Source organism: Lepidothrix coronata, unplaced genomic scaffold, assembly GCF_001604755.1.
Source record: "Lepidothrix coronata isolate B3197 unplaced genomic scaffold, Lepidothrix_coronata-1.0 Scaffold60, whole genome shotgun sequence".
Lineage (NCBI taxonomy): Eukaryota > Metazoa > Chordata > Aves > Passeriformes > Pipridae > Lepidothrix > Lepidothrix coronata.
Window position 1 is genome coordinate 1,501,260 of NW_016690240.1, and position 26,100 is coordinate 1,527,359.

The following is a 26,100-nucleotide window of genomic DNA, read 5'->3' on the forward strand; positions in this document are numbered from 1 at the left end:
AAAACAAATGTTTTATTTACAGGAAAAAATCTGTACACTGTGCATACATAAAAATATACAAAATCATAATAGAAAATATAAAAAGTGTTAAAATGTATACAAACACTGCTTAAAAATGTGACTCCTGTAAAATCTTAAGCTTTGTTATTAGAGTACACATTCATTTAAAAAAATCATCATATAAAATAATTCTCAAAGCTATTAAAAAAGTACACAGTCTATATTTGAATAGTTCAATGACTACATATTATAAGAGTGATGAGATGATATAAAGAAAAGTAAGGCTTTTACACACAACTCTTATTTCAAGAACAAAATTCTGAATCTGATCACTAAGCCAGAGAGAAGACATCTGCAGTGTCAAAATTCATTCAATGATGCAGGTATGCCCAGACATGGGCTACATTAAATTTCAAACAATTAAATTAGGTATCTGCTTTGTACTGGGAAAGATTCAGATGCTTTCTAGTGACAGGCTTCTGAATTACCTACTTCAAAGAACGATTTCATTTATTCAATACACATCAACTTTAGAGAGCATGAAAGGAAAAACAGTAGCCATTTATTTTTGCAGTCAAATCATTTAACATTCCTTTCATGGTACATTTGTGTCACTGTCCGAATGGCATTTTCCATCCTTAAAATCTGCTGAAGAAAAAGGACATTAACATCCCCACTACGGATTGGTCTACACGTGTGTTTAAATTTCTGTTTAATTAAATCAGTCTCTAAAATGATTCCATTCAGTCTGTGCAACAGAGTGTGAATGTAGACACTTGTCTTCATTTAAGAAAAAAACTGTCTTGGTTTTCCTGACATTGGCAACTTATAGCAAAAAATTCAGAATTTGGATCTCTTCACCAAAGAAAGTGTCCTGACTAAAGACAAGCAACGCTTAACTTAAATTTGTACAGTAAGAATGTAGATTAGAGTGTTTATATCACCCCCCTTCTCTCCAAAGGTACATTATTTCTTATATAATGTTAATGTCAGTGAATTTACCAGAGTTTCCATGGCATAAAACTGCACAGCAAGGTAAAAAAAGATGTAGTAGTTTAATCCAAGGAATGACTGACTGAACTGTGAGTTTATGCTGTAGTAACCTTTAGAACTATAGAGAAATAGAACAATTTAATGTTTTTTTCTAGCAAAAAGATTTTGGCCCAAAATGAAGCAAAAGATTTTTTTTTTCTTGAATAAACAGAAGAATACCTTGATTTAACCATCCAAAGGCTGAATGCATAAAACGATAGAGCACCACAAGTCAGAAAAGCTATAGAATTCACAGTGGGGAAAAAGGAGCATAATGAAATTCAGCATAAACTCAGCACATTTCCTTAAGCTGGTGCTGTGTTTCTGGTTTGTTTCAGCTAACTTCAGCTGTTGTCCACAGCACCAGGGCACAGCAATGAGGCTCCACAGTGTTTGAAGGCAACTTGTTCCTACTTGTCAGTAAAACTCCATACATTTAAAACCTGCAACAGGTGTGAAGGGAGCTGAGGGGTCCAATAGCAGAGGCAATTGCTTGGCTGATGATGCACCTCACAAGCTGGGTTTGTGCAAACCTCTCTTGTTTACAGTGCTGTTCCACTCTGTTAGTGTGCGACAACCACGCTGGAGAGCTACAAAGCCATGCCTGTATATTTTCCCCAAAAAGCCCCATGATCTTGGTGAGAAAATGCACTTCCTCTAACATTCCTGCATTTATTATATAGATATAAAAGCAGCACTCTTCTATTATTTTTAAAAGATACACAGTTCAGTATTGTTGCACGCTCATTGTTTTAAATTTACTGAACACAATTCTTTGTAAAGATCTCTCTGCCCTCACAAGGGATGGGGACATGCCCATTAATGCAGAAATACTTGGTGGGCTCTTATAAAAGCAACAATGCCACTGTGACAGAGCGTAAGCAGTGGTGGTGGGAGCACCTCCACAGGTCCTTTATGTTTCCCCTTTATTTCTGCCCCTTCCCCCCTTGCAGCAAGTGGAGGTGAGCCCTCAGCAGTTCAAACACAAATTTTTTTGCAGGCATTACAATTTCTCTGGGATATAGTCTTTCAAACATTAAGTAAAAAATGCTGATATCCTCTTCTTTTTGTCAGAAAACTCTCTCTACTGTATTAACAGCAATAACTTGTGAACTTGCACTTGTGCCAAAAACCAGAGGACAAGAGAAGGTAGGAGAGAAAATGCTCTTTAAGCAACTACAAGGTGTTTGACCAGGTAGACCAGTGAAACATCACAGTGGAAACCAGTGTTGATAAGCCCCACCAGGGATGCTTATTTTTTAAAGATGGCACCCCAAGTTGGTCTTCCTCCTCTGTGAGCAAGCATCTGCAGCACAGCTCTGCGGCATCTTCTGAGGTGATGGTGCTGCAGCACCCACATTTGCACTTGTGGAAGGAGGACTGATTGCCATACAATAAGGATATGGCAAAGAAAAGATTTTGGCTGTGAGGGCTTGAATGTGCGGTCCAGTAAATTAAAAATATATAGTTCATCTTGTAACATCTCATACCTGGTTCTGCACTGGTATATAAATGTAATAAGTAGGTATGCTTAGCACTTGTTAGATGAAACTTTATAATTTTCCTTGTTCTGTACAACAGCTATGTTGATTATTCTGACAAATTTTTGAGGGAGTAATACTACATAATCCTGCTGTGAGTAGTTGAGCAATGCAGTTAGTATTTTTCTTTGCAAAAATCAAAGTTAAAAGTTAGTGGTTGCAGGCCAAAGTGATATTCATTTTTTTCCTTTGGAACTTGAGAATTTCCTGCTTATTGAAAACTAGCATATTCACTAGTCTTAGAAAGCTAATCAACTCCCTTCTTTTACAAACATGTCATAGCTAACAGTGTACAGCAGAGAGAGAGACCTGTTTGATTGCACTGTTCAGACTTTCAATGTTTTGCAAACAGGGTACCAAACATATGGAAAAATAGATTAGTTCTATGTAGGTTATCTATTCCCCACACATTAAGTAACAATGTTATTAACTTTAAGAATAAAAGTTGCCACCATATATAACATTAAAAAGAAATTGGTATGTAATATATCCAGAGTCTAAGGCTAATATAAGTAAAATCTATTCATTTTGACATGTACCAAAATGACTTATGGACATAACGATCCATACAGCACAGAAGTACAGTTATTAGATCATCTGGACATAATTTTTGTCAGCAAGAATCTTAAGATCATCATAAAGCCCTAAAAGAAGGCTAAGTCCTATGTAAAACACACATTCTTTGTTTTAGAAGGAAAATAATGCTTCCCAAAGAGTAGACTGAGAGAAAAAGGATTTTGTGATTATACTTACATTACAATTGAAGATGAAATAGTCATTAATGTTGTTTGCATTCTTTTGCCTTTCTGGCAAAAGCCTTTTTGTTTAAGTCAAAACACAAAAAATACTTTCCACCACAACCACTCAGCTATTCTTTTCAATGTTTCTTTGAGCTGTCTGCTTTTTTACTGAATGGATATGAGTAGGATATAGCTGTGCTTTTGTGTACACATGTTCCTGCTAAACTTACTCTAAAAGAAAGAGTACAGATGTGTGGGAAAAAAACAAAACAAAAAACTGTAAAAAAAACCAAAAACAACATTTACATGCTGCCACTTAGAAAATCTGAAATGGAAGTCTCGTAAAATAAGGAAAATAATGTTTTAAATATATTAGCAATCGGGCATATTTTTAGAAATGGCTTAAGAGAATATTCTCATTGTGTGTTTTGAGTGAAAATATCAAACCATCTCCATATGCAATCTGTAGTCAGGCTTTTTTGAGGCATTACAGCTTCTCTGGGGTATAGTCTTTCAAACATTAAGTAAAAAATACTGATATTGTCTTCTTTGTGTCAGAATGCTCCCTCTACTTTCTTAACAGCAATAAATTGTGATTAAGTGACTTTGATTCAGATACCAGTGAAATACTTAACAAATAATGTCTGTATTCCTGTATGCTATCTTTGTTGCAGAAAGGTGACCCCCCTCTATGCTTGCTTTCAGTGTGATGTGTGAGGGCTGCACAGCCTCCCTTGGCTTTCTCTGGATATTCTGTACTGTGCAGACTGGGGGAAGGCAGCATGCCCATCTCACACCTTCCTGATAATCCTTTAGTTTCTCTTCCTAAATGGGTTACAAATACGTTTGTTTTTCTCTAAAGAAATGAGGCATTTCTCTCTTCCCTCTGCAGACAGTGTGAGCATGGGAGTCTGGCATGAGAAGTACATCCAGTAGTTTAATGGGTTTGGCTGTGTGTACAGCCACCTCTGACTGCACTGACTTCACAGCGACCGTAAGGCCCCTGTACAGCTGGAGGCCTGTAACTGAGCCTGCATATGAGCAGGCATTAAAGTCTACTCCAGTTAATGACTGCACAGCTTGGAGTAGCAATTACTTCATTCTGGGAGAGTCTGAAAATCTTACAAAGCCATGGGAAACACTGCATTGTTCAACTGGCCGTTCTGTACATACATGAACAATAGAGGCTGTTTCACAATGTCAGGTTTGACAGTTAAATAAGTTCATTAAAAAAAATTACAGTCTAGCATATGTGGCATAAGAGACCACTGACAAATTCTGACACTCACACCAACAACGATACATTATATTTCTGCCTAAGTATCTCCTTTGCACTTTCATGAGCTAAGCCTTTGCTTTTTTTTCCAGTAACTATTTGCAAAGCAGTAATAAATACTCAGGCTCAGAAAAGAAGTATTTCTCATGCCTGCTACTTAATTACAATTTATAGACTCAAGACTAGATTGGTCTAAGATACGTTTTTTCAAGTATTCTCTTCTTGTTTATAGTACGACAGTAGTACCTTATTGCACATTGTTTCTGAAGGACTTACTTCTATAAGTGTGAGAAATTTCTTTTGGGGCACTTGACAGCTTTGAACCCTGGCAAAATGACTTTCCCCTTCCGATACAGATCATCCTGCAAACCTTTGTTCATCCTTTGCACCAAGAGCTTCTCATAGAGCAGTGGATGGTAGGCCCCTAAGGTACAAGCTGCATCGTAGTAGAGTTCGTGGTAGTGACATAGGTCGGTCTGCCGCACTGAAGGGATGTATTCGTACACATGTACTTCATTACACATGGACATCATGATGAGGATACCTGGAGCAAGAAGTGAAAACAAAAGTGAACCCCAGGTTTCATTTTCCTTGCGGAATTTTTCCTGCAGTCATCCAATCTCCTTTTTCTTTCCCACTTTCCTTTGTTGTTGCACACCTTAAGTACTAACTCTGTAAAATCATTAAGAGAAGCAATAGTTCCTTTTATTAGAGCGGCTTTCACTTGTTCCTGATACATAAAGATTTCAATTCCTAAAGAAAGAGTAAAAAGCCTATATGGATTTGCATTTTACCATCAGCCTCCTGAGTGAGAAGACTGCTCTTTCCCACCTCCCCCCATTTACCTTATGTACTGTCCACAAAACATCCCACACAAGAATCCTTGAAACATCTCCACCTTATTACAACCTTGGTCTTTCCTAGTCTGAACTTGAATCAATTTCACTTTTCCATCCACTTACTTCTCTCTAAGCAGGAACACATGGCCAAGAAGGAAGCCTAAATACATGCAGAAGGGCATATAAAGAAACATCACCCATACAGTGGTGGCACAGAAGCCCACAGCTTCTGACAATTCTGTGAAAAGTACCATGGAGAGATGGCAAAGGCAGCGAATTTCTACTTAGAGCAGTGTTGTCACAACGAAAAACCCCTGACCACCTCCTGCTCAGCAAGGAGAAGTCCACAAAATGACAGCACATATTTATTTCCTGCCACATGTCAATGGCCAAGTATCATCAGCACTGTCAACTGTGGTCTTATAGCTTTGAAACAAGAGAAATCTTACTATTACAGCTGCACATTTTCAAAGGGACTAATACCGGATACTGATCAACAGCACTGCCTAAACTGCAATACTTTCACATCAATCATAGCTTCTGGAAGCCTTTTCTGTTTCACATAGCCACGTGAAAGGAAAATAACATAAAGTAAGTCTTGGACACCATTTATTTTTTTAAAGATTTCACTTAAAAATAAATTTGTGTAGAAAATGTATTGAAACACTTGTTGCTTTACTGGTATCCCTATCTACTGAATATAAGTGTCAGCTCTCAGAGGAGGTAGCTGTATAATTCTGCTCACTTGGCACTTACAGATGAGAACTGATGTAACTCTTGTTACATCAGAGGTGTTTTGGGTAGATCACAGAATACGCTGAGTTGGAAGGGACCCACAAGGATCATCGAGTCCAACTCTTAGCCCTGCACAGGACCATGCCCAAGAGTCACATCATGTGCCTGAGACTATCATCCAAACATTTCTTGAACTCTCTCAGGCTTGGTGCTGTGACCACTTCCCTGGGGTGCCTGTTTCAGTGCCCAACCACCCTCTGGGAGAAGAACCTTTTTCCAATATCCAACCTAAAGCTCCCCTGACACAACTTCAAGCCATTCCCTTGGATCCTGCCACTGGTCACCACAGAGAAGAGATCAGTGCCTGCCCCTCCTCTTCCCCTCACGAGGAAGTTGTAGACTGCAATGAGGTCTCCCCTCACTCTCCTCTTCTCCAGGCTGAACAGACCAAGTGGCCTCAGCCACTCCTCATATAACTTCCCCTCAAGGCCCTTCACATCTTCAGTGCCCTCCTCTGGACACTCTCTAATAGCTTAATATCTTACATTGTGGTGCCCAAAACTGCCACAATATTCAAAGTGAGGCTGTACCGGTGAAGAGCAGAGCAGGGCAATCACCTCCCTCTAACAGCTGGGGATGCTTTGCCTGATGCTCCCCAGGACAGGGTTGGCTCTCCTGGCTGCCAGGGCACTGCTGACTCATATTCAACTTGCCATCAACCAGGACCCCCAGGTCCCTTTCTGTGGCACTGCTTTCCAGCATCTCATTCCCCAGTCTGTATGTACATACAGGGTTGCCCCATCCCAGGTGCAGAATCTGGCACTTTCCCTTGTTGAACTTCATCTGGTTGGTGATTGCCCAGTCCTCTAATTTGTTGAGGTCTCTCTGCAGGGCCTCCCTCCCTCTGAAGGAGTCAACAGCTCCTCCCAGTTTTGTGTCATCTGCAAACTTGCTTAGTATCCCTTCCAGTCCTACATCCAAGTCATTTCTGAAGATGTTGAAGAGCACAGGGCCCAAGATGGAGCCCTGTGTTACCCCACTAGTGACTGGTCACCAGTCTGACATTACCCCATTCACAGTTACGCTCTGTGCTTGACCTGTGAGCCAATTGCTCACCCACTGCATGATGTGTTTATCTCAGAAGTGAAATGAGTTAAAAAAAAAATCATTCTGGTTCATTAATTAAGCAGAGTCATTTTCTGAAGTTTAGTCTGCAGTTTGGGAACACAGAGATTTCAATGGCTTCCTAATGAAAAGAACCCTATGTTCTCCCTGCTGTGTATCATTAGATTATCAAAACTGATTTTTTCCCTTCATGATGTGTGAAGTAACCGTAAACCAATTACTTCTGTGATTAAATCTTCTTTTATCATAAACTAAAGGTTCTGAAAATCTTTTATATTGTTCTACAGCTTTACCCTTTACAGAATCTATGGTCTCAGAAGAGCTAAGTGTATCAATTTTAAAGAATTTAACAAATTTAAGTGAACTTCAGTCTTAAGCAGCAAGAAACACATATTCATGATGAAAAAATATTTAACCCCTATTTGAGAAAAAGATACAAGCTTAATAAACCATGTTTCCTTGCCCTGAAGGTGTTATAGAGATGCTATGAATTGTAGCCTGCCAAGCACCTATGTCTTGAATTGTTTTTTTGTTGTTTCAGTTTTACAAATGCTTTCGTCAGCTTTTCCACTGCCAATCTCCTTCCTCCACTAACGGAGAGCCCACCTGCCACTCCAAGGTAACTGTCATCCAGCTGAATCAAAGGATGGATGGCGGAAATGTGTGCAACAATGAACCATATCCAGAAAGAGACAGCAAAGTGACTTCTCTCCTGCACTCAGAGCCAAGCCTGGAGCCAATTTCAAAAGCTATACCACCACAGTCTTAGGAAAATTGGCTCTGATGGAAGCTACAAGCCTTAACCAAAGTGTGTTTTATTTCACTGCCACATCACTAAGCTTACTTTAAAAGTAATAAAGGAAGTTGCCATTTCTGGGATTGGAAAACTGTCAAGAAGAAAAATTGTGACTCTTTCATAATCTCCTTAATAACAGTAAAGATAGACACATAACTGCCAGGTATGGTTCCATGATGACAAAATTTTAAACAGTATCATTGGCTTTCCTGTAAATTAATTAAAGGAGGACTTACAAGTGGTAGAGTTTTAGTTTTTAATGATCTTTGGTTCAGTGCCCTCCAGAATCAATCTAAAAGGCACGTTGGGCTATCTAGTTTAGCTCCTTACCTTTCCTGCCTTCTTCCATCTAGTGCATGTCTTGAGATTTCAGATTACATTGCTCATAAATAACTGTAACTTCTGACAGTCCACTCACATTTTCACTCATGTTGGACAGTGATGTTTGGCAGGAGGAAAGACAGTGACTTGACAAGCTAGTTTCTTAGTGGTAACAGCTAACTTACAGCACATTCTTGTGTTGAAGTCTAGGGTCAGCAAACTGAAAGATGAGCTACAACAACATGTAGAGATTACCACATTCAGCAGTGTCCCTGTGCTGGAGGCTAATCTGTCCTGGTGGAAACAGGAACACTCCTGATAATTCCAGACCTCATGCACCCATCAAATGCTCAAACCCTACTCTGGGGAAAAATGGTGGTCAGTGCCAGACACTTTTTCCTTTAGCCCTTCTAACACCAATGACCTCCAGCCAAGGAGACCAAGTGTGGTACAGCCAACCATCCAAACCAGCCATCTTCTTTGTATGAATACAGTCCTCTCTAAAAACAGAAAAGAAATGGGTTAATTTCTGTCTCATGCCTTGAAGGATGTGAATCCCTCTCCACATAGGGCAGTCTTAGTATTGTAGAGCTATTACTGCAAACTCAGTTCACAAAAAAAACATTAATTGAGCATCTTTAAAAGAATAGTTTAGACATTAGGACATTTACATTAGTCCATGTACTAGGATATATTCAGTTTTTATTCTATTTTCTTTCTAATGTGATGTCTAGCTTGTTTTTCTTAATTCCCTAAGACAGGGCTGGCAACAGAGCTCCCCAGACTACAGGTCTCACATTCCATCCCATGTTTTTTAATACCACTCTTCAACTCAATTTCTCTCTGCTTGGTTTTAACAACATCACGGTGATTTACTGACACCTGTATCCAGCAGGTATAAGTGTGCCAAGCTGTCTATATTTTCATCTACCTCACAACTCATTTTTCCCATCTTCCCTTCTCTCCTCAAGATCACCTTCAGTGATCTTAAGAATTTTTTAAATTGCCAATAGCTTTTTGGCACTTAAATAACCCCAAATTTTTTTTTACATTATGTTCGAACTTTTATGTGTTGGATGCAGTCTCAAAGATAAAGAAGAGGTATGTGCCTGACTGCTTACTGACTTAATCTTGGTTCTGTTAACTCGTTTTGCTTGGCCATCTATTCTGAGAAGTCCTGTGTTGCTTTCTATTTGTTATCTGTACACATCTCTTTCTGTACTATTGCTTCCTACGTTTCTCTTCTGTGGCTGAATTTCTTAGCATTTTCTCCCACAGGTATTAACCTGTAGTGTCCAAGTGTGCCTTGTTTTATTTCCTTTCCCTATACTGCCCATGGAGTACGTATTAGATGCTAATACAGTATTATGTATTTCAAAATATTATATATTAGTATTTCAAAATTCTTAGAAAGATGTGTTACTTTTTTTTCCTATTTGGCAGATATCTATAGTGTTAGGAAGTATGGTATGGTTTAAACTCAGTCCAACTGGCACAAATAAACTGAGCTTTTACAATCTGCACTGAGAACATTTAAACCAGAATTAAATGACAATTAAATTCCTTGCATGGATGATTTATATAAATGAACATATACTATGGATTCTAATCAAAAGGAGAAAATGTTTTTCAATTTGTTCTTGGCAATTTGAATAACTCCAAAGGTTGGTTTTCCAACACAAATCTTGTATAGTACAATTAGGCTTTGTGCTTAGCACACTGATTTAAAAAAGAATGTTCTCTAGTTTACAAATAAATAAAATACAGTTTAATACACCTGACTCAACAGATGCTGTATGAAATCATCTGGAATAATAAATGTAATTCAAGCATTCAGGAAGAATGCAGAATCATTTTAACAAAATGTAAGAGATGCTGAAAACATTTAGATACACATAATCTGATTATTATATTGTGTCTCATTTCATGAACACCACAGATTAGTTACAGAAAAGAATTTAGCTAGACACACTAGTAAATTTGTGTTTGCTAATCTATGCACTTGAAAGCATTACAAATAAACATAGATCATTTAGAATGTATAGGTTTCTATATGTTACTCTACTTCTGTACTCTCTCTTGACTGGATTGCAGGTATGACAGGAAAATATATCACTCCTTGAAACTGGGCCAAATGTGCCTGAGTTATTCTTTGGAACAGTTAGTAAAAGTAGTTCTGGCTTTTTAAAATACTGTGTTTCTGAAAAAAGGGTTCCTTCACCTCTGTTTAGTTCATGAACTATGTGACAAATATTAAACACAAGAAAACCAAATTATTTACTGAAAAACTGTCACCAAATGGCCCTGTGTCTAAGCTTAATAAATTGTGCAAGACTTGTCATCTTTGCTGTATAAATATTTGCATTACATAGTAGACCTAGAAAATTACATATTTATCACTTAATGGTGAATGCAAAAAGCCGTACATTAATCACAATAATATACTCTGTAATATGAGCATAGACTGGAAGATGCTGACCAATGATATCATATAATTTTAAATGTATTATTCAATTTTGGGTGATACACTAGAATAGTAAAGATTTTTTTACGTGATTTAAGAGGAGAGTTTGCTCTTTTATGTCTGTATTTTCGGGAAGTGGGAGATACTCAAATTTCAGTGTGCTTTTTGTTAAAGAATAATTTAAAGCTTATGTATTGGAGGTATTATTTATTGTGTGCTAATACTTGAACAACACTGAGCTGGAAAGAGTAAGCACTATCCTGTTCCTTCACCAACTGCTGATAAAACAGCCAAGTAAGTAACAGCAATAAAGGCAACTCTTAGTATGTCTAATTGTTTCTTTCAGTTCATGCAAGTGTATTTTCTTCTAAGCAGAGCTGGAGATCAGCTGCATACTTCTGTTCAACATGCTCTCTGAAGCCATTTTAAATTTAAGTTCTTAGTCATACAATGATCTGATAATGCTGCAGTGTAATGCAATAGCCTTGCTTGTACTATTGTCTTGATGCATGCAAATGAAGATTAATGTTATCAGCTATTAATGACATGTAACTGTTAAAACTATAATGTCAGCTGTAAAGCCTCAAACAACACTTCCTTTCTCCCAACAATAAAGTAATCTGGGCTTAGTTATTTTGTGTTCAGTGGATTGTATATTACGCTAAAAGCTATAATACATAACAAAGACTACCACTTAATACAGACTACCTAAAAAGTAAAAATCTAAGTGTAAAAATCTACGAAGTCCATGTTTTGATTTGGGAGTAAAAGAAAAAAAAAGAGCCAAACAAATCTAGACATATTAAAAAGCCCCCAACCTTCTGAATGCTAAAGTACCATCCCACCCAAGACAAGATGTAAACATATCAATACTCATTTAGCAAACCCATTTTTCAGCCAAACATGAACCAACAACTTTAACTGAGAAAAGCCACCATGGTAATGGCCTAATGCTAATGCAAGATGACGAGAATACTGTGCAGGGATTTGTTAGCATGAAGGCAGCAGCTGCAAAAATGATGCAAAAATATCCAAGAATGGGCTCTCAAAGCCCTTATAGGATTAGATTAGGAAGAAAAAGAGTAAATAATGTATAATGAGGAGGGACATTAGCTATGACATGCCACATAAGGCAAAGTTAAAAGCTAGCAAAAGTCTACACTGTTGTCTCAGAAAGTAAACCAAAAAAAACCCAAAAAAGACTCTCAGATTAAAATAAAAAGTTCGGTTTATCCTGTTGGAACCTGTTTGATTTTTTTTTGTTACCCACAAGAAAAACAACCTACCCCAAAACCAGTCCTGCTCTGTGCCATATTTCTCTCCCCATCCTCTCCCCTCTACAGCTGGACATGCACTGTGCTTCCCTCACCCCAACCACCAGCTACCACAATGCTATTGCCTCTCCTCAGCAACATGCTGGTGCAGAGCTGATTAGTAGGGTTTTGGGAAGTCAGAGGTTCCAGGCAGAACTTTTGCAAATACAGGGCATCCCATACCTCAGAGGAAATGCAAAAAACCCATTCTTTTCCCTAGCTCCCGCATGGTGAAGAAACCAGGGAAAAAGTCCTACCTCTGCTCTTTCTCTCATTCCTCTAAAGTCAAAGCATGTGAGAGACTACCTCTTCCCCACAGATAACCCACTAGCCCCTTTTCCAAGAGACTTAATAATGTTGTGACTCAAGTACTGTAACACAGTTATTAACAACATTAAGAGATTCCCCTGACATCAGTCAATGTTGAAGGATGCCGACTCATTGCTACAGAAGAACACCATGAGCACACATTCCACCAAGTATCCTCCCTTTGGGAAGATTCAGTTTCTTAAAAATAGTGCTAAGAGGCAGAAATACATACAATTGTCAGGTGAAAAATGTAATTACTGAAGAAACCATGTAAAACCAAGCTAAAGCATGCTTCACATTCCTGAAAAACATAAAATGTGTTACTCCATGTTTTAATTGATATATTTGTCCAATTTTGTAAACTGGGTCTACTGGAGGCTAAAAAGCTTGAAAGAAAAGTGTCTCACTTAATTCAGAACTTTTTTTTTAACCTTTTCTGTGATATTAGGATCATTATGGTCCATGCTATAAATTGCTTAGATTCAGGAATGCATATCTCTGTCTGTGAAAATTCATACCCTCTATTAAACAGTAGCCTATTTTCCTTCATGTAGCTGTTCTAAGCACAGGTTAATTCATTAGTGTGGCCATTTAATAAACAATTTCCCTTCTTGAAATTAAGATACATTTTATGATGGCCATCATGTACCCAATCTTTCTATTAATTCTATAGGAATTAATTTTATAGATTTTATAAGAATTAGGTAGAAGCTCAGTATTCAGGATACCCCTTTCATACAGGTGCACTCAGTTGTGTCTGCTAGCTTCAGTTCCAACTGGATTATTTGCTGCATGAGTGAGTGAGAGATACCTGACCTGAAGACTAACGTGACTTTGCAGATTTCTGCCCAGCTGCATTATATTTTCTATGCTTTATCCTGCCCTTTATGTCCACTCTTGACAATACACAGTTGCTGTTTCTGTGCCACCTCTGAGTTTAGATTATGTTACATGTGCAATGCATAGACATCAATTCAATATGGTAACCAAAATAGGAAGCCTCTCCCTAATAAAATATTTAAAATGCATCTATCATAACAGTAGCTAGTTATCACAGGAGGTGGATATAACTCCCAACAAGCTTGTCTTACTGCCTTGTATTTTTGAAAGTTAGTGACAGCATTACCAAAAAAGCATTGCCCCTTGGAAATGAACAATATAAGTAAAACTCCCACTAGAGAAGGAGGCGAATTTGCATCTGTACACACCAGAGTATTTTTATCTATACAGCTTTTGCTGTTAATGTTTTTGCTTGTTTAATGGTTGATATTTTCAAAGCTTTCTCTGCTTGATGGATATTTTTTTGTCAGTAACATTTAGATCTGGGATTGAAGATTACTGTTCTGTTCTTACAGTGAAATTAACTCCATTTCTTCAAAGAAGCTTTTGAAGTGTTTTTTATGTATGGTGGAAGTACGGATTGACAGCACAGTGATCCTCTTCACTATTCTTATGATCAGCAGCTGTTAACCTATTTTTATCAACAACTTCATTGCTCCAAGAAACACTTCTGCAAAATGTGAATGCAGCTGGTGAGATCATTCCATGTGAGCAGTCTTCTCCCTATGAATGTTCACAAGCAGGTTTCAAAAAAAAAAAATAAAAATCTCACTTCAAGAAGTAACCGGCTGCCAAGCCACCCTCCTACATCACACAAGGCCTCTTTTTCTTTCCACTCATGTTCCAGGTATGCACAACCCACTCAGGTCATAGATGGGCATCTCCCAGATACCTTCATGTCATCCCTCTGAGAGCTTCAGCACCCTCTCTAAGGCCTTTGGTATGCTCCACAATATCCTAGGATGCCACTACTGCATACAGAACCCAAAATAAATGCTCAAAAATGGTATTCCCTTATGAGATGCAATCTCAGGTGTCTTTGCTTTCAGATTCAGATAAAAAGTATAAAAAGAACATTTTCTGACTGCAGCAAACACATAGACTGATATCACAACGTCAGTGAGGAAAGGATGGAGTTTCTAAAGCAGAGGAGTGTATTTGAAGCTCTACTGCCCTCTGTGTCTCTAGAAGCAGGTGCAAGAATGACTCTGACTCAGCCTTGCTACTCCACTAGAATCCTTTAGACATTCATGATCGGCACCTGCCGAGCATCAGATACGTTGTTCTGCTGTATGAATGTGGGCACAGTGCCAAATTATCCCCAAGAAATACTAAGGAAGGACCAAAAAATACAGCGAAACTCTACTGCTTTAAGAGAAGAAGAGAAGTGCTCAGAATGAGCACTGGAAACCATGGCAGGGCATGAGAAATCCCAATACTTGGCTTGTGTAGGGAATACAGCTTGGCCTGCCACTGATTTCATCCTCTATAATCTGCCATCTGCTTTCTCTTGTTGTCTGATGCATCCCTGCTTTATGATCCCAACAAAGAACTTCAGAATTTAGTAGGTGCTCAACACATAAATTAATATGGAATAATACAAATTTCTTACAGATATATGAATGTTTTAGAGATATGGTATGCATACTATGGATGAGAAGGGCAAGAAAGCAGAACATCAATTCACTCAGCTATTTTCTAGTTCTCATACTCTGTGTTTTTGCTAGTCATTGTTTCTATAGAGAGTGCCAAGAACAAACAGTACACATGTATGGACTTGATCCTCATGCAATGCACACATTTTTAATTTTTTTAAAATCTAACGTGTATGCTGGGACCACCTTTGATACACCTACCAATAAACCCCGAGGAAGGAGGATTGGGCTGTATCTTCTCTTTAGTGTTCTCCTGAATGATGTCCCAGAGCTGCCATATAAACTTTGGATGGAGGATGTAAAACGGCTGGGTTGGATTCTTCCTACGATGCTGTACATAGGGAGTGAACAGATTGTAGTCTGGCTTCTTATACCACTGGAAGGAAAAATGTAAGATGCTTTTAATCTAATAGTATCAAATGTGTTTTGAACACTACATGTACAATAACATAAACGGGCTTCATTTGGATTCTGCAGAACAGAAGCAAAGGTACAAAAGCAGCCTGCACTGGTAGATGTTTTTGCTAGAAAGGCATTCCTCACTCTGGGCTATTCTGTTTTCTTTCTTCATAGACTCCCAATAAATAATTGAATGCTGTGGGATAAGCCAACCCTATCTCCCCCTCACAGATCCACATTAAAAAAGGGGTTCAAAGAGCCCTGATGTGAGATCTGGGCCTGAGGGTGAATCTTCCTCTGAAAGTGTCCCTGCCTCCCTGCCGGAGGCAGCAGCAGCACATGAGGCAGACTGATGGCAGCCTGCGTAGGAGGCAGGCAGCCTCTAGCATCTGTTGCTAAGGGAGTTCAGCAGATGAAGGCTTAGTTTCTACTTTGCAGCCTGCTCAGCTCCAAGCTCCCTGTGCCAAAAGCCATCAGATCAACTTGTCTACTGGAGCTGCAGCAACAGCCAAAGTAGAGACTCCCCCAGTGACAACCAGGTGGACATATGCTGCTCTCGGTGAGGGGGTGGATGGCAGGGCACAGATGGCTGTGTGACAGTGGACATAAAGGGAAGACTGGTGGAGGACGAGGCCTTAGAAAGGGGGAAGAGATTTTCACTAGGATGTATTTTGTTTGGGAAGGCAGAGGGGAAGGTGGGGAAAAATGGATGCAATTTTTCACCTTTCCTGATAAAACCTCCTTCTGAAATCTAGCAATGTTCCTTCCTTGGCAAGCACACAGAAAACTCACTGTTATGTGAAAATAACAATGTTTTTTCAAACAAACGCCATCATCCATCTATCCTAGCATCTCAGAACAGTGCATTCTAGGACAAATGCTACAGAAAAGTTTTTGACCAATAAACCAGCTTTGACCAATTCATGAAGAAATAGCATTCTCCACTCAGATGAAGACAGACCCTGGGGTTCATCATGAAAAGTGAGAACAAGGAGACTATAGTGGTAAACACATTCATTTTTTCCACTGCTTTCAACTGATTGGGAAGAAAGGTCTAAGCAGACATCTTACCACATTCAGGTTTGCGGAGTAGGGAGCAGGATCCCAGGCAACTAAGACAACATCTTTATACAAGGAGCTGTCAACAAAGTGATGGTTTGGATTGGTGAGAATCTGCAAACATAGATGCAAAGAATTGGACACCATTAAAAGCATGTGGGATCTAGAAAAATGCAAAATCCTTATCTAAAATAAACAGTCCTACCCAGGTTGCTATTTGTTCTGCTTTAGTTCTGGTGGATTTCAAGCATCTTGTTTTGTTAAGAAAACATATAAAAAAAGAACTTAACCATAAACAGCAGTCATGACAGTTTGAATTGGCAGTATGCTGAATTACTCTCCATCTGTGAGGGATGCGATGGGACCACTTGAGATGCTGCATAATTGTATATCAACATTACCTTGTATTCTGGAACTTGAAAATGAAAGGTACATTATTTTAAGACCGCCTGCAGGATCCTCTTAGACACAGAGCAGCTTTCTTTGAAGGGCTACAGCCCCCAAGGGTAATGTCTTTCCTGCTGCCCACTCCCTACCAACTTTGTGGTCGCTTTCTCATTTCAACAGCAAGTCAGTCTCATTTCAAGTAACTCCAGAAAGGCAAATTAGACCATGACTGTACAGGCTTGGTATACCTAAAAAAACAGTTCCAACAGCAGGCACACAATAGGGCTATATTTGAAGTAACTGTCATTTTGCTCAAATCGACTGCTCTCATATAACTCCTTCCTGCATCTCCTGGTACTCTGCCTGATCCTCCTACCCCACTGGAAGTTTACTCTTTGCTCCTGCTGGCTCACCCCGTCCAGAACCCTCCACGTGTAACCAGATCTCTTTGATCCCTGGTACCTCCTCCAATGTCAGGTAGGTTCAAGCTGAACGATTTCAGCACTAGTCGAAACAGCATGAATTTGGTTCCAGCTGTTAAACTAATCAACATTCCAGACAAATAAATTCATATTAATTTTCATTTCCCTTTAGGATCCAATGAGTCGTATTTGATTATGCATATTTTTCATCAGAAAAACAATACTGTTGCCATAGCAATATTTTCCCTACCATAAACTTTGAGCTTAATGATTTCCATCAGCCTTCTACAATGAGAACAGAATTAGTCATGTTGCTATCAGCATCCCCAACTCCATTTCTCAGAGCAGTTTTCACCTCAGAATGTAAACTCCTTTTTTGAGAGTACAGAGTAAACAGAACAAAAGGTCAAGATTTTAAAAGCTCAGTTCCAGAGTTACCACACAAAGGAGCTCTTACTTGCCTTTCAGGAAGCAAGAGCCCTTTGGAGGTAGCATTCACACAAATTTCGCTCTCAGTGAGTCTGCATTCATATGTATGAGATGAGTTTTTTCCTGCAATAACAATATATGTTGTGGCTGCATAGTCTTCTTTCATGTCCTTTGGGCTTTGACAGCAGAGAATATGAGGGAAGTGGGCCACAGCAGTCTTTTTATCAAGTGAATATAGGAATTTTCAACATCAAGGAGGAAAGGAGGGTCAGTAAACCTGTACAGGTGACCCAGCTTCAGTACTGGTAGGGAAAGCCACTTTCATCATGTGGCCTGTGCAGATTTCACTCTCAGAGAGGACAACACTAGTTTCTCAGCAGGTGGCCAGAGTATCACGGGTGGCTTCTGACCTCTCTGAAGGTGCAGAAAGGTGGTGGGAATACAAGCACTTGTGAGGAAGCCGTGGGAGCTGACCCGGCAAGAACTTCAGCATGCCCTCTGTTTTCTGTTTCTTACGGAGAGTAAGCCTTATACAGTGCAGAAGAGAAGACCATGGGACCCTCCATTACCACTCCAGTGGCAGCATACTGCAGCAGCTCTGGGAGCCAGGAGGACCCCAGTCTGCCCTGCTGTGAGCAGTGGAGAGCAGCTAGTTTAACTATTTAATGTCTCAGAATTCGCTGGAGAGCTAACAAAGCTCAGGTCACTCCCTGAGAGCATTTCTCTCTTCTGCTACAGGGAGCCTAATGAGTCTAGTCAATTATAAAAATTTTCTAAACTCTTCTCCTTGCCTGGCACAAGTTCAGGCATGGTCAGCACCAGGACATTTTGGCAAACACTAAAACAGAGAACCATCAAGGAAAGGAAAAAAACCAAACAAAACCCAAAAAAGTAAAATCATTTACATGAAAATCCATGTTCTCTGATACACCAATTTCAGCACTAAAGCCAGAATAAGATATTTCTGCTTTCTTCTCCAAACAAAAGATAGGGGGCATATTTAATCCAGATCACGATGGCAAAGAACATGAGTTTATACACACAAAGAACACGCTCACCTAAAGAGGAAGGAAAAAATGAACTCATAAGAATCACAGTAACTGAAAATTTTGTTCTCCTTCAGCAAGAATCAGTATGCACAGAGCATGCTTACATGGTCAACCATACTACTGGTGTTGACTAAGTAAACATTTCAATATGTCATAAAGTTTCACAGTAATTCTGTTGTTGCTTTTTGTCTGCATTTCATGAAGAGAAAAGAGGTTTGGTTTGCCCAAGACTGGAATTCAGGCAATAGCTTTTTCAAAATTGAAAAACTACTCTCAACCATAAGGTGTCACTGTAGCTCAATGCACGGTTATTTGTTGACACCCATATGCAGAAAATTCCATTTTCTGTTTCCATTCAGATGAACAAACTCGCCTAATGTGTAATAATTAGTGTACATTAAAGTTTTTTACTAGTTCATTCTAAATTTTTGAAGAATGATGACTTAAGTTACACCTTAAGACAACTCAGTTTCCATTTCTTTTGCCTTCCAGCAAGAAAATAATTGGAGAACTGGAAAATATATAGAAAAGAGCTTTGGGATCACCACAGCCTGGATTTTGTGAAGATCCTGCAGACAGTGTGGCAAAGGTCTTCTATACTGACAGCTCTGGCATCCTGCAGAGCCTTTGCAGATGCAGGACACATGAGAAACTTTACAAACCACTTCTTGAAATGAGGCTATCAAGTAACTGCCGCAATCACTCTACACTGACAGCAGTGTGAACATCCCTGTAAGGGAAAACTTTTACCTTCTCTACATCGTGACTGTTGAATCACTAGCAGCTTCACAGATTACCCAACACTTTCTCAGAGGTTATTAATTTAATGTCATATTGTACAGAAGTGACATTGACTTGAATTCACAGAAGGAAGATCTTACCTGAGAGTTAATGATCCGCATGGTTGTTTTATTTCCAACATCTTTTTCATAGCCACGTGTTGGAGCAGAATTAAATCTTAAAACGGCATCATGAGAATCTAGGAGCATAAATGAGGGGGTAACTTGTTTTTCTTAGTAAATAGAACAGTAAAATAAAACAAATTATCTAAACCAGTGCAAAATTTACACATTTCTCCTAATCTTGATATTTTAAGGATGATAAACATTCTACTATGCGCAAACAAAATCCTCTTGCATCTGCCATATGTTATTAACGTAAAATCCAGTGAAAAACAAGTTCAGAACCGCCTATTAATTTAGCTTGCAATACTTAAATACTTCCCTTAATTGGATAAACTTAATGTGGGAAGACTATTAGTACACCCAGTACAGACAATTGCTTGCTACTTCTATCACAAAATTTACAAAGAATTATTCCATGCAAAAGCATGTACACTACAAAGATATCTAATTGCACATTTGAATGAATAACAATGCTTAACCATAAGCTTGTGTTTCACAGTATTTTGTAATACCTGAAAATCCCAGACTACCCCAAGCCTATTAACCATACCATGTACTTATTCTCAAACTCAGTCTTAAAGAGCCTCTGTAGGGAAGCCAGCCCAGATATCTGCTCACACACAAAAACCATTTTAAAGATCTCAGAAGTTTGGGGTTTGATCACAGATCCCTGTTACTTCCCTATGATGCCAAAATAATTGGTTCTCTCATTAAACAGCATGATCACGATGGGAGTGTGTGTTATACTTGCACAGTATTTCCATACCTACTTTCATTTAGGAAGAAATTCTTTACAGAAAGGGTAATCAGGCATTGGAATGGGCTGCCCAGGGAAGCGGTGGATTCTCTTTCACTGGAGGTTTTTAAGATGAGACTGGATGTGGCACTCAGTGCCATGGTCTAGTAACCACAGCAGTGTTGGATCAAGGGTTGGACTTGATGATCTCGGAGGTCCCTTCCAACCCAGCTGATTCTATGATTTAAAAACAGTCGGAGAGGTGGGGGAAAGGAGGGCAAAACGTGGAAAATAAATTAACATTTTTGCTTGTGTTGCTAATAGGAACACAGAAGAGGGAGCTAAAGGCCTATGAAGGGAAGAGTCCTTTGCTGCTGCTTTCTTATGCCTTTTTTCCCCTTTGGAGAGTAAATCATAGAATGGTTTGGGTTGGGAGGGACCTTAAAGATCATCTAGTTCCAATCCCACTGCCATGGGCAGAGACACCTTGCACTAGACCAGGTTGCTTGGAGCTCCATCCAGCCTGGCCTTGAACTTTTCCAGGCATGGGGCATCCACAACTTCGTTGGGCAATCTGTTCCAGTGCGTCATCACCCTCATAGTAAAGAATTTCTCCCTAACATCTAATCTAAGTTTCCCCTCTTCTAGCTTAAAACCACTCCCCCTTGTCCTGTCACTATCAGGGGCCTGCAGAAAAAGGCTCCTCTCCATCTTTTTTTTGTAAACCCATCTTAAGTTCTGAAAATAAGGACTTTTGGCTGCAGCAATGTCATCAACCAAGGGTGTACAGCCCTAAACCCAGAAGTCACGTATGGAGCGTTTTCCCCACTGTTGCTGACTTTGCCGTGCCTATGTGGACATGGAGGTGCTCAGCAGGAATGGCAGGCTGAGTCCACAGAGCAGCACCTCTGGTGCCTCCAAACTGTCAGGTTCACTTGCATTTTCAACCAAGAGCTGGTAGCCCTCGTGCCAGGTCTGGGAGAGGGCAGTCTTCCCCTACAGCTGTGCATGCACAGGGATAAAGAGCATTCTTAACTTTTTCTTTGTGGTCAGACTATCACTTCTTCAAGGATTAGAGAGGAGGTGGAAAGGCATGGGCAAGAGCTCAGCTGTAACACACACTATCTGGACTCTGCAGGGGGAATTATAACTTCAATAATACAAACATGCTGGAGCTTCCGTTTTCCATTTTAAGTGGGAAACACTGGCATGACATGGACCTGTTGTAGCAAGTCCAGAGAACGGTCACTAAGATGATCAGACAGGGCTGGAGCACCTCTCCTATGAAGACAGGCTGAATTAAGGTTGTTCAGCCTGGAGAGGAGAAGGCTCCAGGGAGACCTTATAGTAGTTTCCAGTACCTAAAGGAGACCTACAGAAAAGCTGGAGAGGGACTTCTTACAAGGATGTGCAGGGGCAATGTAGGGTTGTAGGGGCAATGGCTTTAAACTGAAAGAGTGCAAGTTTAGATTAGATATAAGGAAGAAATTCTGTACTGTGAGTGTGGTGAGGTGTGGGAGAATGTAAATACTATGAATCCTGGAAAGAACGACTTTAGAAGCGGGTCCATCACAACGGCAGCTCTCCGGGATCGAGTGGAGTGGATAAACACCGATGATTCACGTTTTTATTGTACGGTTTTCCCTGGACTATGTAATTCCCCTACCCCCGCGGCCCCCGCCCACACAGCACCATGTTGTTTCCCCTCCCCGAACCGGCCCCCACCCCTGCACAAGCATTATTGGTTGTCTCATCCGCTTCTCCCCAATCCCTGGCTTGTTATTGGACTTTGGTCCTCCTGTATCCCCCATTGGTTAGCAGAGCCCTCAAGCCACTCCCTTTTCCCCAGACCTTGGCCCAATCACATTCCTCCTTCTAAGCCCTCCCCCAGAGACCTTAAAAGCCCATGGGAGTTTCAAATAAACCACTTTTCGCCCCTGGAATCCAAAGAGGAGATTTGGTGGCTCTTTCCTCCTTCTGAAGGGGGATCACGCCACTGAGACCCTCTCCGAGAAACCACGAGCGAGGAGTCGCTAGAATAAACTCTGTTAGTGAGGCACTGGAACAGGTTACCCAGAGAAGTTACGGATGCCCCATCCCTGGAACTGTTCAAGGCCAGGTTTGATGGGGCCCTGAGCAACCTGATTTGGTGGATCTAGTGTAGACCTTATCAAACCCCATCTCCTCCCTTTAGGCAGCATCAGATGAAAATTTCCCAATTAAATCAAAAGCTCTTCTGTAGAAAATGGCATAAGCTTCTGTGCCCAGAATCTTCCTAAGAAAATGAGTACACACAGGAGTGAGCAGAGCCCAGGTACTATGTCAAGCATCAAAGTCCATACCTGGGCTGCACCTGAATGTGCAAATATGACATGAAGCATGCTGTAATACAAAATTATGTAAATATGTCACAACATGCTATGGATTCTCCAGTACAGCACTAATCCATACTAGTGTAAACTGGGTACCAGGGAACACTGACAGAAGATTCTGTTTCACACAAGGATAACATGTTGGAGAAGGGAGGAACTGTTAAGCTTTTTCACCTCAAAGATTTCTAAATTAGTGAATTTAAAATTTCACATTCTTCATGTGAAATTGGGGGTTACCCAGGTGTGATTTTAGCTGCAGACCAGCCGGGCACCTCTGCTATGCTGGAAGCATAATAGTTTGATAACACTAGCAGATCTAACATATCCCAGAGATTTAAAGGAAACCTGTATGAAACCCATCTGTGTCATAGAGATGATACCATGTGATAAAGTACTGTGATGTGAAGTCCTGGAACATGCAAGGTTTAATGAGTGAACACCAAAAGGTTTTTATAAAGAGCTGAAGGAGATAACTCTTCTTGTTCCAGAAACAAGTTTTAGACATACATTTCCTCCTTTTTTCAACCCACTTAGCATACTGCACATGTACTACTAAAATGAAGATCTACTGAGATGATAACACAGTAGTGTAGTAGCATTCATTTTTAAAAAGAAAAAATAAAACTGACCTGAATTAGTCTTATGGCCCCACAATCCTTTTCTGAATAGCTACCACAAAACTCTCACCCTGAGGTGAGGAATTTTGAGTGACACTGACATCTCAGCAAACCTGCAAGCTCACTGACTCAGTGCAGCAATGGAAAAACAATGGGTGAAGGTACTTGAACTCATTTAAATTCAGTCTCAGAAAAGAGGTCTGGGGACTTGATCTCAGTGCATGAAGCTACACAAGGGTGTGAATTCTTTATGTCTGTGAACTCTAAACATGCAAGAGATGAAGAAGACACTCTACTGCTTTTTGTCATAGAGACAAAGTTCAGTTTGGGACAGCAATATAACAGCAATTCCTCTATGAGCCGCTGCAAAATAAAGACCAGTACAATATCGCTTTGCAGAATAAAACCTGAATAAGACTTTGATCTGCTAAAAATAAATGCATGTTGCAGAAAAATGTCGAATACAGCAGACCTGATGAAACCAGTGCCTCTTTCATACTGCAGGCTGTAATATGACAAGAAAGCATAACTGGTTTTTTAAAATTAAATTATGACTTCAGGCCTGATTTTGTTTTCAGTTATATTGTCCTGAAAAGGAACAGCTTCACTAAGTCCATAAGTTTGCATTCATGCAACTCTGGGGAGAGAGAACAACCAGACTTTACAGATCTATGCTTGAGGAGAATGAACCTTTTGAAAGATGAACACGAACACACACATATACATATATATACACGTGAATAGATGCATTTCACCCACCTATTTCATCTCCTAGAGAGGAGTTCAGTATTGCACCAGCAGACATAACTACTGCACAGCTCCCAAAGCCATGTGTATATAATTTGCCCAGTGGAATTTGGGGAACGTGCTTTTCCCATCCAAGAGTGGAGAATGGAGCCTCCTTGCCATCTATTGTTTTCACATTCACTCTTTCTTTTAGCTCACAGAATAGCTGGTCTCCTGTCAACTTGGAGTTTCGTTTCCCCTTGAACCGCACCCCATGCTTATTGGTACTCAAATAATCTTTCATCGCCTTCTGCAGTCGAGGGTTTAGCATCTTGGATGAGACATCCCCTTTCCAAAGCTTGTAAAGAAAGGATTTCGACATTGTAGAATACAGCCCATCCCAGTCATCAGATTCATCAAGCATCTGGCTTCTCCTATGCTTTATGCTCCTTCTCCTCATTCTTCTCTGATGGCTCCAGTTGTTCTGCAAAATATTTACTTCTGCATTATTCACATCAGCTGAGATGAATTTTTCTATCTCTTGAAGGTGGCTGTGTGACCGAGGCTGACCAGCAGCAAATAAATAATCATCATTCACTTGGTAATCACTTTTTGATTTTCTTCCTAACTGGGATGGAAAAAACTCATCTTCATTTCTAAAGGCATCTTCCAATACAGTCCATTTCTTAGAACTTCCAGTCCCTGATTTAAATGTACCTAAGAGATCTTCATTAAGAAGTACCTCATTCCCATCAATGGTTTCAGAGAATGATGGATCATGAATGGCTCCCATGATGACTCTCTGCTTGCCTTGAAGGGGCAGAAGTCTCTTAGTTTCAATGTAAGAAAAGGAACTTGGAACTGGTTCAGCAGTGTTGCTATCTGTAAAATAGATGAACATCACCAGGAAAAGAAGACCCCATGCAAAGATACCAAACAGCATGAGTTGTTTCCATTGCTTCAAGTTAGGTTTCATGGCAATGCCTTTACCAGCTCCTCTGTGCCTTGAAGTATTGGTGAAGGAAAATGAAACCTGTAGAAAACATCAAGTACTATTAAAAATTGTTCTAAAAATAGATACAATTCAGAAATATTTTAACACACATTGATAGAAGGTGCAGAATTAATCTCCAAGCTGTAGCACAGAAGATTCAGTAGCAGAAACAAACTCCAGAGCCTGCAGACTCTGTAGGAGTGACACGCTTTGGCTGTAACCACACCGTGACAGCTGCTAGCTACAAAAGAAGCTGGTGGCCAGTTTCTACAGTAACACTGGATCCTGCCTTCAGGGAGATCATGTGCCTGCCTGCTTCTGATATACCCAGTGTAGCATTAAGAGAGCAAAAGCAAAACCCATGCCTGGCTGCATGCACAGTGGGAACAATATTAGCTGTCTTCTCTTTTGCCATTGAAAGTCCTTATGTAGTGGAACTGTGAGCAAGGCTGTCCCCAGAGGGACTAGGCAGGGACAAACTCTAAGCTGGCAGCCATCCTCTGTCCACAGCCTGGAAAGGATGGTGCCCTGTGGATATCATCAGGGGGCATAAGGGGGCATTCTACCAGAGGGGAACCTTTTCCTCAGCTGGTATGAACTGGCACAGCACGAGTGGCTATTTGTTGCCCAGTACCAGACTCAAGTAAGAATGACTGCTGTACCTCTGCCATGGATGCTTGGATGCTGCATGCCCACTGAGTTGGAATGAAGGAGTTCTGCACATCAGGGTCTGAGGGGTTTGTATTTTCCAAAAAGGAGAATGGATGGCACAACTATCTAAACACATTCCTTTAGGATAATATAGAGATTTACATAAAGGGGGTGGGTAGAGAATGCCAGAACTAGACCTGGAAATCTGTGCTCTACTAATATCTGGGGGTTTTGGACAGTTTGTGCATTAGTGGAGGCATGCATGGTCCAAATGAAATAAAGTCTGACGGAGGGGGCTGTGTTCCAAGGAAAATACACTAACACATTGCTGGACCATCAAGCACGCTAAGCCCTTACGTGAACCCACT

At 40.1% G+C, this 26,100-nt stretch overlaps 1 protein-coding gene across 2 annotated transcripts; it reads right to left on the bottom strand.

The window, feature by feature from the left end:
- ST6GAL2 (ST6 beta-galactoside alpha-2,6-sialyltransferase 2) lies at positions 1-25,114 on the bottom strand. 2 transcript variants are annotated; one of them, XM_017817429.1, is made up of 5 exons: positions 24,121-25,114; positions 19,613-19,710; positions 16,457-16,558; positions 15,188-15,362; positions 1-5,133 (listed from the first exon to the last, which is right to left on the bottom strand). In XM_017817429.1, exons 1-5 carry the CDS (start codon positions 25,061-25,063, stop codon positions 4,868-4,870), a joined length of 1,584 nt encoding a protein of 527 aa, XP_017672918.1. In that variant the 5' UTR covers positions 25,064-25,114; the 3' UTR covers positions 1-4,867. The 2 variants fall into 2 exon arrangements, with proteins under 2 accessions (XP_017672918.1, XP_017672919.1); XM_017817430.1 differs by lacking the exon at positions 24,121-25,114 and adding an exon at positions 22,039-22,072.
- Between the last annotated feature and the right edge of the window lie 986 nt (positions 25,115-26,100).

Coding starts and splice junctions, on each gene's coding strand:
- ST6GAL2 (XM_017817429.1), bottom strand. CDS start 25,063: ATGAAACCTAACTTGAAGCAATGGAAACAACTCATGCTGTTTGGTATC. Junction 19,711..24,120: donor CTCTCTAGGAGATGAAATAG/GTGGGTGAAATG, acceptor TTATGCTCCTAG/ATTCTCATGATGCCGTTTTA. Junction 15,363..16,456: donor ACTCCGCAAACCTGAATGTG/GTAAGATGTCTG, acceptor TTTTCCTTCCAG/TGGTATAAGAAGCCAGACTA.